The 16,350-nt window shown below is 45.6% G+C and overlaps 2 protein-coding genes across 3 annotated transcripts in view; one reads left to right on the top strand and one right to left on the bottom strand.

Moving 5' to 3' along the window:
• RAB37 (RAB37, member RAS oncogene family) overlaps nucleotides 1-3,859 on the bottom strand; it is a 66,732-nt gene extending 62,873 nt beyond the window's left edge. Inside the window, exon 1 of one of the 2 annotated variants that reach the window (XM_083430094.1) lies at nucleotides 3,493-3,859. In XM_083430094.1, the coding sequence (XP_083286220.1) occupies nucleotides 3,493-3,612 (120 nt within the window). In that variant the 5' untranslated portion in view covers nucleotides 3,613-3,859. The remainder of the gene's footprint in view (nucleotides 1-3,492) is intronic. The other variant, XM_083430097.1, reaches the window with a different exon arrangement.
• The window catches only part of LOC310672612 (polymeric immunoglobulin receptor-like), an 84,290-nt gene that overhangs the window by 25,162 nt on the left and 42,778 nt on the right, over nucleotides 1-16,350 (top strand). The gene's annotated exons all lie outside the window — the stretch shown is intronic.

Raw genomic sequence — 16,350 nt, forward strand, 5'->3', positions numbered from 1 at the left:
ATTTGAAGAGGGTGGAGAGGACAGAGAAACTTAGAAGGTTTTCCCATCTCATATTTTCCTTCACTCACAGTTTGGAATCTCCCATCCTCCCCTTAATAGGGTCCCAGGGGCAGCCACCACTATTGAAGGGAAAATGAACTGGTGCCAAATACTAAGGAAATATTCCTAGGAGTAAAGCAATTGAAACCAGGTTCTTGCAGTTCATAATCTGTTTACCAAATTGAGTATTATGAAGGATTTGCTCATGACTCAGGATATTTCCACATTTCATTTGCCTGCAGAGCATGAAACAGAGTTTGCTTGCTTTGTTAGTTTTTCTGAAAGTCTCCTCCTCCTCCTAACCTAAAGTCACCTCTATGCTGGTCTATCCTGCTCTCTGACTCTGGCACTTGTTGAGTGGATGAACATAACCCAACCTGTGGCCTTTCAGATATTGATGGACTACAGCTCCCATCATTCCTGACCAGTGGCTATCCTGGCTGGGGCTGATGGGAGCTGGAGTCCGATAATATCTGGAAGGGCCATGGGTTCCACCCTCACTCTGGTGGCTTCATTTAGCATTTAAAAAAATATCAAAGAAGATCCGATTATGGGTTTCCCAACGTCACTTCTAGTTGGCCCAGAGAACTAGGCCAACATTACAATGAGCTGACAGCTAGACTGCTGGTGCTCCTCCGACTTCATCAGAAGGCAGGGGGCACGATAAACGAAGCCTTAAAAGTTTGGTACTCCTGTAATTGGTCTGACAAGCTTCTGACAAGGTGCAGGCTTCAATAACCCATTTATATCAAGACTTATAGAGCTGATGTAGCCACAAGAGGGAAGATGAGCCAGACAATGAAAGGAAGCAATTGAATTTCAAGACAACAGCCAGTTTTCTGAGAAGTCCAGGTCACATGTGCACTGGGGTTTGACTTCAGGTGGTATACAAGAGCCCCATCATCTCCTTGATTATAATAACCTTGAAAAGCTCTCCAAAGGAATAATTAAAAAGGGTCTAAGCCTTGCTTCTATTTCTTTCAAACAAAGGATTGAAATGAACTGATGCTTCTGTCCTAGAGGCAGACCAACTCACGGAAAGAACATGTCACACAGCAAACAAGTTATCACCTAAATTTTAAAGCATGTAATTGTCAAGGAAGCTGATGGGAGGGGTAGATGACACCACAGGCGCTCGCACACACACACATTAATGGTGGGTTGCATCCCATTAAGTTTTTTCTTAGCATAGACCCACTGAAATTAACAGACCTAAGATAGAATAAACACACTGAAATTAATGAACATGACTGAGTAGGACTGAGTAGTAGGACTAACACAAGATACAACCCAGTATTTTCACACATCACAGAACTTTCCCAGCACTGGACTTCATGAGCCAATATTTTAAATATCTAAAACTCAGTAAAATATTATAGAAATCGTATGTGATTTACAGTGGTACCTCGGGTTACATACGCTTCAGGTTACATACGCTTCAGGTTACAGACTCTGCTAACCCAGAAATAGTGCTTCAGGTTAAGAACTTTGCTTCAGGATGAGAACAGAAATCGTGCTCCGGCGGCGCGGCAGCAGCAGGAGGCCCCATTAGCTAAAGTGGTGCTTCAGGTTAAGAACAGTTTCAGGTTAAGTACGGACCTCCGGAACGAATTAAGTACTTAACCTGAGGTACCACTGTATTTGGGGATGCGGGTGGCTCTGTGGGTAAAACCTCAGTGCCTAGGACTTGCCGATCGTATGGTCGGCAGTTCGAATCCCCGCGGCGGGGTGCGCTCCCGTTGCTCGGTCCCAGCGCCTGCCAACCTAGCAGTTCGAAAGCACCCCAAGTGCAAGTAGATAAATAGGTACCACTTTATAGTGGGAAGGTAAACGGCGTTTCCGTGTGCTGCGCTGGTGCTGGCTCGCCAGAGCAGCTTCGTCACGCTAGCCACGTGACCCGGAAGTGTCTGTGGACAGCGCTGGCCCCCGGCCTCTTAAGTGAGATGGGCACACAACCCTAGAGTCGGACACGACTGGCCCGTACAGGCAGGGGTACCTTTACCTTACCTTACCACTGTATTTATTTTTATCACCAACTGGGGGCAAGGGAAACAAGGCAGCCTGGCAATTCACCTGGCTCACAAACACCCAAACCACAGAGAGCATTTAAAGATTCAACCCCAGCATCAATCCATCCCAAGAGCTAATCTTGTGGAAGCAACAGCCACACACCTTAGATATGTAGGACTGGATTATGGGAATAGGTACAAATGGATGCATTTGGAAGCAAGAACTTAATATTGACCAAGAACCTTGCATGGCTGAAATATGCAGCCATCAAACCCATTAAGTTGAGTTAATAGAGGTGAGGCCTTATTAAATTCAGGAACTATTAGAGTCGTAAGGAATAAGTGGCTTGAGGACTGCAGGCTATTATTAGAGAGAGAGAGAGAGAGAGAGAGAGACTACAGAAAGATACAGAACACAAGGATGACAGAGACACAACAATCCTGTTATCCAGAATAGAAGCTGCCCAGGCACTATAAGAGAGGGCTTCCACCCAAAAGACTCTGATTGCAGGGTGGAACCACATAGTTCACATGACAGGTTTCCAAAAACTCCCCTTAGGGTCCGTTTTAGACAACACACCCTATTTCTCTTTAAATTCAATGATTGTTTGTATCTCCTCTTCAAATTATCCTAATTAGTCCTTGGAAATAAACAAGGGGCCTAACTAACAGTTGTTGTTCAACAGCTGTGTTGTGTCAACAACACAGTAGACAAAAACAGATCCATTCCCTGTAATTTGCTGGCAAATTGGAAGTTTCTTGCAGTGCTGTTCTTCATGGGGTTCTATAAATAAGCCACAGCCTGGCATTAATGTCCCATCACGTTCAGGACTCGTTCTCGCCATCTTTTGGGCTCTCCAAACATTGCAGATATTTACTTGGATAGTTTAAGCGGGAGCTCAGAGGAGCTGCTATATGAAAATATGCAAGCTTAGAACCAGAGTCCTTTTTTAAAAAAAAGGCAGTGCACAAATCATGGTTTAGTTTCCACAGCTGATTTCCGTTTGATGGATCTGGTTTAAACTTCCCTCCCCTCCCCTATAAAAGTGTATGCAATTGCAATGAATTTACATGCAGCACCAAATTCTCTCCTATCTCTTTTACTTGCTCTCCTTAAGAACTCTGCAGTTTTTCTTGGGGTTCTTTTTAACCATCCCTGCTGGATCAGACTTAAGACCCATCTTGTCCAACATTCTGTTCCCACAGTGGCCGACCAGATGCCTCTGGGACGCTCACAAGCAGGATGTGAAACACTTCCTGTCCCATACATTCAACTTCTAAAGCACCAGGCATAAACGATAAAGATCACATTGAATAAGCCTCCGTCCCTTTGTACCATAGCGTTCTGTCTCCTTGATGTTGTTTCATGCAGTGCTTCTAATTTTAACTCTTTCTCTGCTCTGCCCTACGTCCTACAACTACCCCCCCCCAAACACATCTGTACCTTGTGCAGAAGGTCCTCATTGTAGTAAGTGCTGCTTTGGATGCCAGTCCCATTGGCACCCATCCCCGAGTAGTCATAAGGGCTGCCAGCCCCGCTCTGATATCCCCAGTGCGTCTCCATTTCTCTTCTCCAGGCTAATTTTATTGCGTCAATGCTAAAAGCGCCGGCTCCGGGCCAGACCTCAATGCAGCAAGCGAGCGCAGCAGTTCTCCGGACTCAAGCCTGCTACATTTTCCTCCTCTCCTGGAGAAGGAAAAGGTGCGAAAGAAACGCATCTAAAGAGAGCTCGCCCTGAAGTGAAGCTAGGCTAGAGGTACGGGAGGCGGCGGCGTGCGGGAGGGAGGGGGGCGGTTGTTGACGATCTGGGTTTCCTGGGACTGCGAAGTGCTGAGCAAGCGAGAACCTTGCAGCTTTTACTGATCCATAAAGCTGCAGCGCCTGGACAGGGTTTCAGCACCAAGGCCAGCTCCGGCAGCACAAGACGACCGGAAACTCCTCGGCCAAGAAGCACCACGGAGACCTCTCCACCGCACCCGCTCTAAGCACAGATCAGCACTAAGACAGCACCCGCAACACCTGGGAGACTAAGCCGTCAGCTGCATCCGCGTCGAGCCCCACCCAACAGATATTAATGCATTGTAATAAAGGTTTTTGACGTCGTCCCTTTAAGTGCCCAAACTTGAATAAACACTCTGCTTTTCCTCTTACATCACACTGCCCCCTGGTTCCTTTTCCGGCACTACCAGCAACTTTCAAACTTATCACTGCGGATACCAAAGGAGTGAATGTGTCTACACTGTTCGTTCATATATGGTGTAAAATCTGGAAGATCAGCCCCTTCGCCCCCAACAGTTTTCAATATCCTTTTTGCCTTCAGGTGCGAGCAGCCTCTTTGCTGCTGTCAGATGCTCATGGGAGCTGATTTTATCATTGATGCAAGCAGAGCCACACAACTCTGGAAAGAAAGATGTAGCACAGATTCCTAAATAAAAGTGAGCTGCCGGAGGCAATCATTCACTGAGAAGGTGCTTGGAGCTTTTGCTCCAGTTTGCCTTTCGTTTGCATTTCAAAGGGGGGAAGGTAGAGTCTTACTTGAGCGATTCCGTTTAGATACCAAAAACAGAGTCCACTGGATATTAGGTAAAGGTAAAGGGACCCCTGACCATTAGGTCCAGTTGTGGCCGACTCTGGGGTTGCGGCACTCATCTTGCTTTATTGGCCAAGGGAGCTGGCGTACAGCTTCCAGGTCATGTGGCCAGCATGACTAAGCCGCATCTGGAAAACCAGAGCAGCGCACGGAAGTGCCATTTACCTTCCCACCGGAGCAGTACCTATTTATTTACTTATACCTTGACATGCTTTCGAACTGCTAGGTTGGCAGGAGCAGGGACTGAGCAACGGGAGCTCACCCTGCCACGGGGATTCGAACCGCCGACCTTCTGATCGGCAAGTCCTAGGCTCTGTGGTTTAACCCACAGTGCTACCCGCGTCCCTGGATACCCAATGGATCTTAAGAGATGTTAAATCAAGCATTCAAATACACAACCAATAATATGGATGCTTTTTGTTTGCCAGGCAAATTCAGAACCTGAAGCAAAATTGATCGCCATAATTATTATTAAATTATTATTATTAAACACAATGCAAAAAGCAACAATTTCCCAAACTTTGTTTCACTGGGAAATTCCAAGACAGTGATTGACAGTTGTTGCCGTCAGATTTCTGCCTGAGTAAGGACCGAAACTCCCAAGAAAAAGGAATGACTGACTAGGTAATGCTGAGAGACAGTGTGGTGTAATGGTCAAAGTGTTGGACAGGGACTGGGGAGACCAAGGTTCAAATGTTAGCCTGGCCATAAGCCTTGGGCCTCTTCCTGTCTCTCGGTCTTGCTCTCAGGGTGGCTGTTAGGATAATATTAAGGGAAGAACCATGCATGTGACCTTGAGCACCTTTGAGGAATGACATGATTCTGTTTATTTATTGCATTTATATCTCACCTTTTTTCCAAGTAGCTCAAGGTGCTGCACATGGTTCTCTCCCTCAATTTGCACCACAATACCCTTTAAGGTAAGTTAGGGCTGAGAGGAAGTGACTGGCCCACCCAGTGAGCTTCATGGCCAAGTGGGGATTTGATCCCTAATCTCCCAGGTCCTTGTCCAACACTCTAACCACTATACCACACTGGCTAAATGCAATAAAACAATAAACAAGATGTAAGATGCATTGAACAGGATATAGGTCACACAAGCTGCTGCTCGAGTTTGGGACTATATAGTATGACAAGTAGATTTAATTCCTCTTTAGAAGGTAAGGGTAACTATGTAAGCGGAATTGATTTCTGTGGTTTGTATTTCTTTTCCAAAATCTGGGCATGACTTAAGGCGACAACTTTCTTTGCACACAGTTATTCTTCCTAGTATGAAAGAGACAGAATGACCACATGTTTGAGGTAACTGTTGCTATCCCTAAGAATATCTTGGAGCATCAAGCTATTTTTCTCTTTTTTAAAAAGGAACGTTGCTGGAAACAAATGTTCAGTGCATTTATCCAGATCTTGGTTATCTTTCTAAATTATGTTGTTAAATCACAGGGATGCTCATGTCAGTTTACAGCCAAAGAGAAGAGTTTATCCATATATCTGGTCAGGAGGAAAATGTGAAAAGGGGAAGTTCCAGAGCTAGCCCCTTAAAAGGTCAATTTTCATTTAAATTAGATGGAACACTGAATATTTACAGAACCCTTATAATACTTGATAAGGTGTGTGTGTGCAAGTGCAAACATACAAGCAGAGCATATTGGAAGCAAGCAGTTTCTTATAGCAGAGAGTACAACCAGTAATCATGTACAATTCCACCTGGCTTGCTGATGCTCAGAACAAAGTGTCTCTCCAACAATCGCCTCCAGCTCTGCAGGATTTCATTATGCTGAAGGAATGGTACCTATTTATCTACTTACACTGGCATGCTTTCAAACTGCTAGGTTGGCAGGAGCTGGGACAGAGCAACAGGAGCTCACCCCGTCACGGGGATTTGAACCGCTGACCTTCCAATCAGCAAGCCCAAGAGGCTCAGTGGTTTAGACCACAGCACCACCCGCGTCCCTCCCAAAGGACAACAATGAGATAAAGGCCTGCTGAAAACTAACCCTGGCCTGAAATTTTGCCAAGCCTACACACTTGAAGTGTGTAGGTAACAGAGAATGATAGCCTTCATTTTCATCAGGCTGCACCCCTCTGGTTTTATATGGCCTGTGAAACTATGAAAGAAATGCTCCAGCTTTTTATTAGATCTACTGTAGAGCATTTAGAACTGCATGTCCTACTCAAGGTATGGACACACACAGTTTTCTATTAGGGCACTCACAGAACTGATCTCTTTCCTAATCGTTGTTAGCAATGCTTGACCTTCAGACCAATGAAGTGCACTGAAAGGATATTTTTAGTCAACTGTGTGCCTCCAAGGGGTCTCCCTTATGGTAGCTAGTTATGTCAGCTTTCCAGCTACGATCCTGGAACATTTGACAGGTTGGTATAGACCAAGGAGTTAAAAAAACCAACCCCACAGTATCTTACTGTTTTGTTTCAAAAGGCAGCAGGGACAATTTTATCAGAATACTGAAGGAGTAAACATTAAATGTGTGACTTTCTGCAATGTCTCTCCCCCGGGAGACCTGTTCCCTGCCTTGCAGGCCTTTTCCCACCTGGACTAGGAGAGTGGGTCTGGACTGACTCCAGCTACAAAAGCTGAGACTGCTGAACAGACTCTTGGACTGGGGTGCTATTTGGAAGGGGGTTGTTGCTGTTTTCTGGGGGGCTATCTTTATTTTAGATCTTGTTATTTATGTGGAAATTGTTCAGTTTAGTTGTGTATTTTTAATGCTTTATTGTTTATGACTACTTTTGTTATGTTGTAATGCTTTTCATATTGTAAGCTGCCTTGAGCTTTGCTTGAACTGTGGAAAGGCAGCATGCAAATACAACTATGTATGCATGCATGCAAATATGTATGTATAAAAAACAACCTTGCAGAGGTAGGCGTGACCACTTCTGTGTACTCTCCAACTCTATACCTGGTGCTGCTTCCTTTCAACCTCCAGTTTCTATCACCTGGACCAGTTTAGTAAGCGTATTATAATGGGAGATCACATTCTAGGACTGCCAACTTTAAACTGACCTTGCTCCTGTGTCTTCACTAGTGAGCCAGTGTGCTGAAATTAAGTCAGTGAAGCTGCCCCCATAACCTCATCTGCAAAAAGCATCACCTGCTAAATTTCTGTCTGTCAGATTTCTTTTAAAAACAGGCAATCCAATGAACTAGGTGTTGGAACTAGTGTGTGTTGTCTCAACTTGATACCCTACAGATATTTTGGACAACATCTCCCTCTAGCCCGATACTTATGGTCCAAAATATCCATAGGGCACCAAGTTGGCGAAGGCTGATTTGATGCAATAGTCTTTGCTCAAAACGTCTCCCCTTGTGAACATGTCCTGTACTTCTGTTCTGCCTTCTGCTTCTGGGAAACAGATTAGGCGACCAAAGACCTTACGGTCTTACTTGAGGATGTAGAATTATTTCAGTTGCTTATTGGCACAGACCTACATATCCTGCTTAGCTAGTCAGGCATCTGTCCATGAGTGCAGTTTCCCACATCCTCTTTTTAAACCAGTTACTGGTATCTTGTGACAAAATACAAACTCTCTTCAGTTTCTAATTTGTGTTCATGAACAAGGACTTAAACGTGGAATAGCAAATGAGCCAACCAAGGGGAACTGAGGCCACGTGAAATTAGCTCCTCAATCACACTTATTTTTCCATTATGTAAGACATGCCATTTTTCTGAAGGGACAGGACTTCATGGCACTTTCTTGCTCGTGTAGCTGACTCAGGTTCTTTGCAATAGCTACTATTAGGAGGATTGCAGGCAACGTAAGAAAACAGATCATTTCTACTTGCCACATCTAGAGCACAGCTATAGTTGTGTGGGTGAAGGTTGTCCTTCCTATAGGATTGAGGCTACTGAGAGTCAAAGAAGTTATGCTATACCAAAAGAACATCCTGTCTATGATGGAAAGACACTTTCCCTTTCAGCACTTCTTTTGTATGGCAATTAACAGTCTCGGGGTGTGTACACACGTCCTGCTTACTCTGCATTGGGTGCTTTGTTGCTGTGGGAAGTGGTGCACCGCTGGTGTTAACCATAATTCACATCTGCCCTGCTGGTTGTTGTTTTTTAATGAAATATTGCATTTTTATGTGTTCCCCTCCCCCAACTCAGCTTTGCTCTGAATTGAAAAAAGAGTAACCTAGCTGTGTTTTAAGTCAGTAACGTGTCAGCCCAAAATATTGCTGCCCAAGATGAAGAGCAGCAACTTCATTTTGCACCTATAAGTCAATGCCTGGAAGCCGACTTTTGCTTCGGCTCAGTTGATGGGACAGTGTCCCCAACCACACCAGAGGGTGGCAGGCTAACTTTGATGGGCCCAGGGCAGACAGTGTGGGCAGGGCAGGGCAGCCCTATCATCCAACAGAGCAAGGGAGTTCAAGGGGAACGGCAGGAAGGCTGCTGCTCCCACACACACATTCCAATGTTTGCCAGCTGAGGCCACCTCCTTACTCTGCCTAATGGTAGAGCCAGCATAGTCTAATAATTTCAACATGGCCTAAATGATTTATATACTGCCCTTTACCAAAAGATCCCAGGGTGGTGGACAACATTGGTGTACATCCACATGACAATGGCAGCTGAAATCATTAGCTTGTGTGTTCTCATTGGCATAAGATGGGAAGCGGAACACAGGCACGCACACACAACCTATACTGTGTAGTCTGCATGGAAGTGCCTTTGAAAGCCTCCTGGCAAAGCAGGCTTTACAATGCAGCCTTCATAACGCAGCCTGCATGCACAATTCCAAATCTGACAAGGGAATCTCCCTTACTGGATTAGGGCAAATTATGTTTACGAGCGGTTTCTTTTTTAAAGTTATAGATCACCTTAGCATGAATTGATCTTTTTAAAAATTAAATCACACAGTACTGTAAGGCAAGGCTTAGGTTTATATTTTATTTATACACAGGGCTCTTTTCTAAGTCACCTCCCCCCATCCTCATGCATGCCAATTCCGAGAACCATTTCTACATCCGTGAACTTCTAGCTCAATGACTGTTCCTGGCCAAGTTAATTATGCCTGCCTTTTTTCTTCGTTCTCTCTCTCCAATGGCATAACTGCTTGGATCAGATGAATGGTCTCAGCGGCGAATGTAGCACAAAGTGAAAGGATGGTAGCAAGCAGGGAAGAAGAAAGGCTCTATCATTTCCTAAGACTGAGCTGCTATTTTAGAGTCAGCTGTAAAACTCTCCTTCCATCAGGGGAAGATATATGGAGATGACAAGCAGCAGAAACCCAACAACCAGCAACCGGAAATGAGAATTAAGAACTAGGGAGTCCCGTAAAATGCAAGGCTAGGAGGGCCTAACCATTTAATAACCAGCCTCGACATTTCCATTTAAACATAGACTTGATTGATGCCAAGAAAATAAACAAGCACACAGAGAGCCATCCTATGCATTACACAGAATGGGATGTAGCATTCTGGGCTAGGCTACTTCAGGTGAATGTTTTTAAAAATTATTTTTGAGAACACACCAAATGAAACTTTGTGCACAATGCAAGCCAGAACCTCAGGGAAGAAGATTTTGCACAATTCTCTCCTTTATCTGCCAGTTTACTATGCACAGTGAGCTCATGGGTGCAGTCGGGGGGGCAGCTGCCCCCCCCCCAAATCAATACAAATCTGAGGTTCTGCATCCCACCCCCCAACAAAAATCCTGGCTACGTCCATGTGTGAGCTTATGACACAGCTTATGTTCAAAACACCCTCACACACGCTTACATTGTAAAGTGGTACAGTCAGAATCCCATCACCTGTAGAACTATGATAAAATACAGACAATCCATTCACTCCACAGCAAACCTTCCAGAATTGGTAGAAACATGTCTATTTTTCTTTTCTCCTTTCAAATGTCTAGAAGAGTGAGCCATTAACACCCCAGACCCTGAAACCTTGTCTTGGTTTATTTTCCACCTGCTGCCCAAGTTTGTGAGGTCTGTTCTAAGCAAATTTATTGGATCAGCAAGTCGTCTTACTGAGAGATCAGACCCTCTCTGTCTGCATTCTGATGCATAAAATAAGTAAACCCAAGCAAGAAATGATTGGATGACAGGCCACTGGCTTATGACATCATGATTTGCAGGAGCGGGTACACCTATCCTGGTGACCTGGGTCCACCACACAGCAGCAAATGAAGTCATAGGGTGGTGGTGAAGTAGAATGGGCTATGCCATTGCAGACTGCAGGTGAATGGTGACATTTTTTAATGTTCTACTACAGTTGTACCTCAGGTTAAGTACTTAATTCGTTCTGGAGGTCTGTTCTTAACCTGAAACTGTTCTTAACCTGAAGCACTATTTTAGCTAATGGGGCCTCCTGCTGCCACTGCACTGCCGGAGCACGGTTTCTGTTCTCATCCTGAAGCAAAGTTCTTAACCTGAGGTACTATTTCTGGGTTAGTGGAGTCTGTAACCTGAAGCGTATGTAACCTGAGGTACCACTGTACATTTAAATTGGGTCTCTTTCTCCTGCTAATTTTTAAAGTCTGAAAGGCAACTCATGCATCTCCCAGCTCCTTCCCCCAGACTTAGTGAGATGCATGTGGCATCCCTTCGTCTACTAATTCCAGAGTCACCTGAACAGTCTGTCCCTTCATAACATCTGAAACCAACTTGAACTTGCACCCTGGTTTTCAAGGAAACTCAGCCACCATCTCCCTCCCCACGCTGTGACATCCATCTTGCATCATATTGACCTATAGTTAACACCTTTAAAATCTTCACTCGGGGGACCTCATGTTTGGCAGATCAAGAGAGTGACTGTTGTTATGTGGATGGCAATAGCTTTAAAGTGACCTCATTGTGAATTTTAAGAAAGCATTTTAATTCCCTGGACTCTCACTCTTGTTATGAGCCTTCATGTTTGGCTATTTATAGAAAACCCCTCAGAACGGCACTGAAATATTCATTTATTTCTACCCATGCAAACGCCAACAGAGTAAAATGTGAAATCAGTCGCATAGCAAAAGAATACAGCACACAACAATTCCTTATTTAAAACAGAAGATTATTATAGCCTGCATTAAGAGCTACAAAATCAACGCACACGCAGCTGAGAGCACAGTCTGGACATCTTCAAGTTCAGCAATGGTTGACACTACATTATGTTTCCCCCTGTTAGTGAAGGCTTAAGGTCAGGATTGGCTAACCTGTGGTACTTCAAGTGTAGTTGAACTACAGCCCCCCTCAGCTTTGACCATTGGCCATGCTGGCTGGGGCTAATGGGAGAAGGAGCCCATTCTCTGGAGAGCCCCAGGCCACCACAAATGAAAACAGCACACCAGCTAGTAATCTAGACAAGAAATTCATTGTCTCTTTATGGTTTTCCTATTAAGGCACTGGGGTTGGGGAAGACTTGGTACAGAAAGTTTCCCTTCATTCTAAGGTTCCTGAGTGCATTTTCCTCTGTGATTTACACTAAAACAAATTGATCAGGAGTGTGCCTTCTGGCTCAAAGGAGAGGAAGGGAAGGAGAGGTGCCCACAACCCCAAGGATAATTTTGGCCCAGTAGCATTAACAACAGTTGAGAATAAAATGGAAGAATGCACATGTCATTATTACGAGGCTGTAATTCCGTTTGGGAAGCACAGAATAAGCAAACCGGGCTTGGCAATAAAACAAGTAATTAGTTTGTATCATGTCAGCGCAACTGCTTTGAAAGTAATGAAACGTTGTGTATCTGCACCATCTGAGGAGCTGGCTGAAATGCAACAATCTTGTTAAATTTAGGCAACCTTTGACTAATAGGAAAATGCAACAGATACAATCTCTGTTGGAGACCCATTGAACACAAGCTGTTCCTGGGTCTCTAGTCTCTCCATCACCTGAGATTTCTCACTGGCGCCAAGGTCCTTATGAAGTAATCCAGTTTGCTAAATAAATGCTACACAGCTGAAATCAATGACAAGAAGCATCCCTTCCCAGCGCAACGCCTTTCCTTTGAGTATGGATGAACAAGCAATGCTTACTGTGCCTACCATTGTTTTCATTGGTCAACAAATATATACGCGAAAGCATTTAACTATTTATCAGCTTATATTGGACAACTCGGCATCTGAAAACAATAAAGGGCAATTAATAGACAATACCAATTCTGTTTTACAAGAGTTGTGGTGGCAGAACAAGGTGTGCTTTGAATTAGCTAGAACTGGGAAGCTCAGGATAGAGACAGGTTGCTATTGCCCACAAAACAGCAGGTCAAACTCAAAGCACTCTGCTTATTAGGTCTCTGTACCATCAGAGCGGGACACGGGTGGCGCTGTGGGTTAAACCACAGAGCCTAGGCCTTGCCAATCAGAAGGTTGGCGGTTTGAATCCCCGTGACGGGGTGAGCTCCTGTTGCTCGGTCCCTGCTCCTGCCAACCTAGCAGTTCGAAAACATGTCAAGTGCAAGTAGATAAATAGGTACCGCTCCGGTGGGAAGGTAAATGGCGTTTCTGTGCATTGCTCTGGTTTGCCAGAAGCGGCTTAGTCATTCTGGCCACATGACCCGGAAGCTGTACGCCGGCTCCCTCAGCCAATAAAGCAAGATGAGCGCCGCAACCCCAGAGTCGGCCACGACTGGACCTAATGGTCAGGGGTCCCTTTACCTTTACCTTTACCATCAGAGCAGTCAGTAATAAGGGAAGCCGATTTCCCAAATGACCACTAGAGGTCAGCCATGTGGCAGAAGTTCGCTATGGCCATACATAGACTTTAAAAGCTAGCCTGGAATCCGAAGTCAGTACTTTGCACAAGGAATTTGAGAGCATAGAGGGAAATTTAGGTTTGTTCAATCAATTAAATTGGCTTTAAGTGCTCTGTTGCCCTGCTGCAGTAAACCTGCTTTAAAACCACCCCCCAGCTCCCCCCCCCCATGGCATTTCCTTTTTGTGGTTACAAAGCAACAAGGAGATGCAATGGAATCTGTGGGCTGAACAAATTATTGACAGGGAGATGTATAAACACTGTACACTCATTGTCGTGTCAAGTCCCCGCAAACAAATCAGAACAAATACTCAATAAAGACTGGGCAGGCACCAACCCGAACGTAAGCTTTGTGCGAGCAAATCAGGATGAATTGCCAATAAACAGGTTTTGTGGAGGAGCCCTAGATGCAGTCAAGCTAAAAGGCAGCATGTGCTGATCCTCACTGGACAGGAAAGTGGGTCTAGTTGGAAGGAGGGTGGTGCCCTTATGCCTTCATCAGCTGTGCAGAAGAAGGAATTTCAGCTGTTTCTTATGGCTCCTGCTTGACATGGCTGATTAGTTTCTGTTTAGTTCCTTGGCATGAGAGAAGAACAGGACCTATGAACTCATTCACTAGCCTTCTGGTTCCAGATCCTGAGAATCCTCCTGTACATTAAGGTGTAATGTAACAACAGCAACCTGCTATGTTGCTGGCAAAATGGCTTTTCTAGGACTGCCTAATGAATGGGAATCGGTGGGAGCTATCCAGGGCCTTCAACAGCAAACCTGATCTGCAAAAACCAGCAAGTGAAGCTTTTCACACTGCCATGGGTGCCAACTCCCTGGGGCCCTGGATTCCTAAGCACCCACAAAATTCCCCATGAAGAGTCTGGGCACCCACAAATTTAAAGGCACGTCAATGGCAGAGGCTTCGATAGTTGGTGCTAGCCAAACAAAACCTTCTCTCTGATGGTTTGGGAGCAGGGATTCAATTCTGAAAGGGGGGGGCTCACTACTTTTGTGTAAATATGCAGGCAGTGCTGCAAACCTTCGAGACAGAAGATGCAAAAGCCAAGCTGAGTTCCGTCTGCAGCTAGAGCTTCTCAAAGTCTACATCGGGATGCCTCAAACAATGCACACCTACTGGATCTAGTAAGCTGCTTCTGAAGTGCCTCCCAGTTTGTTCTTTAGGAATATAGGAAGCTGCTTCCCTGCTGACTCAGACTTGTGGTCTACCTAGCTCAGAGAATTGTGAGTTGAGGACCCGCCACCCGCATAGGAGTATAAGAAGACACAAAGACACATTATTTTAGGTTAATGGGCAAAATTAGACCACAACTTTTATTGGTTACAGCATGTGAGTAGTATTGGCTTAGGCATTGGATGAAACAGCAATACCAGACTCCACCACGCACAGCCGGGAGTCATCTCAGGGTTAACAACCAATGGGAGGAGCTTGTTGATGCAAATACAGTGGTACCTCAGGTTACATATGCTTCAGGTTACAGACTCCACTAACCCAGAAATAGTACCTCAGGTTAAGAACTTTGCTTCAGGATGAGAACAGAAATCGTGCTCCAGTGGTGCGGTGGCAGCGGGAGGCCCCATTAGCTAAAGTGGTGCTTCAGGTTAAGAACAGTTTCAGGTTAAGAATGGACCTCCAGAATGAATTAAGTACTTAACCCAAGGTACCACTGTACAAGTGGAAGCTCCCCCATGAGAACAGACTGGGAGCAGAGAGCTGCCGTGGCTGTTTAAATGCGGCTAGCCCTGCCCACCAGCTGGCCCTATTGGACGGCTGGAAGGCTTGGCCACAGCAGCAGAAGCAATCAGGAGCAGGGAGCCGAGCACGCCTCCCTGCCTCAGCGGGAAGCTGTTCTGGCTCACAACCCCTCCCCTGTAGGAAGAGGAGAGGCCTTGTCTATGTACCAAGACTGGCAGAGAGCTGCCTAGAGTTTCACACAGGGAATCTCTCCCAGCCCTACCTGGAGATGCTGAGAATTGAACCTGGGTCCTGCTGCATGCAAAGCAGCAGCTCTCCCTCTGAGCTATGGCCCTTCCTTACAGCAGGGCTGAGAAGAACCCTGTGGCCTTCCATAAGATATGGGACTTCAGCAACCATCATCTGCAGCCATTGCATCCATAAGAGCCACAGATCCCGCAGCCTTGACTTCGAAGTACTGGTAGGCAGCAGGAGGATGTTTGCCAGACAGAAGGACCCCCCAGAGGAGGAAAGGGCAACAGCATGTCACTCACTCATTCTTGCTGCTATTGTGCAATCACTGAAATCAGGTCAGTTTTCTTGAGCAGCAGCAGAAAAAGTGCTGGGCGGGGGGTATAAGCAGCCCTTAGCTGGATGCTTCCTTGAAGTGCCAATGATCTCATTCGTCACCAACAGCAATTGTGCGATCTTGTTTCTAGCTACTAAAGAGGTTTGTCTTCCAGAAGTGTGAAAGCACAGTGGGTGAGCAACTGGGGGAATTGGATTTTTTCTGTCCTGATTTTGGGCTGCATTCAGGAGGTTCACTTGGTACAAGGAGAATTGTAAAATTGTAGCGTTTGAAAGGGGTGATCATCTAGTCCAGCGGTTTTCAACCTGTGGGTCCCCAGATGTTGTTGGACTACAATTCCCATCATCCCTGAGCTCTGGCCTTGCTAGCTAGGGGTGATGGGAGTTGTAGTTCAACAACATCTGGGGACCCACAGGTTGAGAAAGGCTGATCTAGTCCAACGCCCTGAAGAAAAACCTGTATAACACATAACCTGGAAGCTGTACGCCAGCTCCCTTGGCCAGTAAAGGAAGATGAGCACCGCAACCCCAGAATCATCCGTGACTGGACCCAATGGTCAGGGCCCAAACTAACAAAATGAACTTCAGTAGGGACAAAAGCAAGGTTCCTACACTTAGATAGGAATATCTAGCTGCACAAATATAAGATGTGGGGGGACAACACTTGGCTTTCCCATAGTAGGGAAAGCCTACTGCAGGCGTGTTTGGGGGCGGTTGGGGGGGCCTCCTCCC

The sequence above is a fragment of the Podarcis tiliguerta genome, assembly GCF_965153285.1.
Source record: "Podarcis tiliguerta genome assembly, chromosome: 2".
Classification (NCBI taxonomy): Eukaryota; Metazoa; Chordata; class Lepidosauria; order Squamata; family Lacertidae; genus Podarcis; species Podarcis tiliguerta.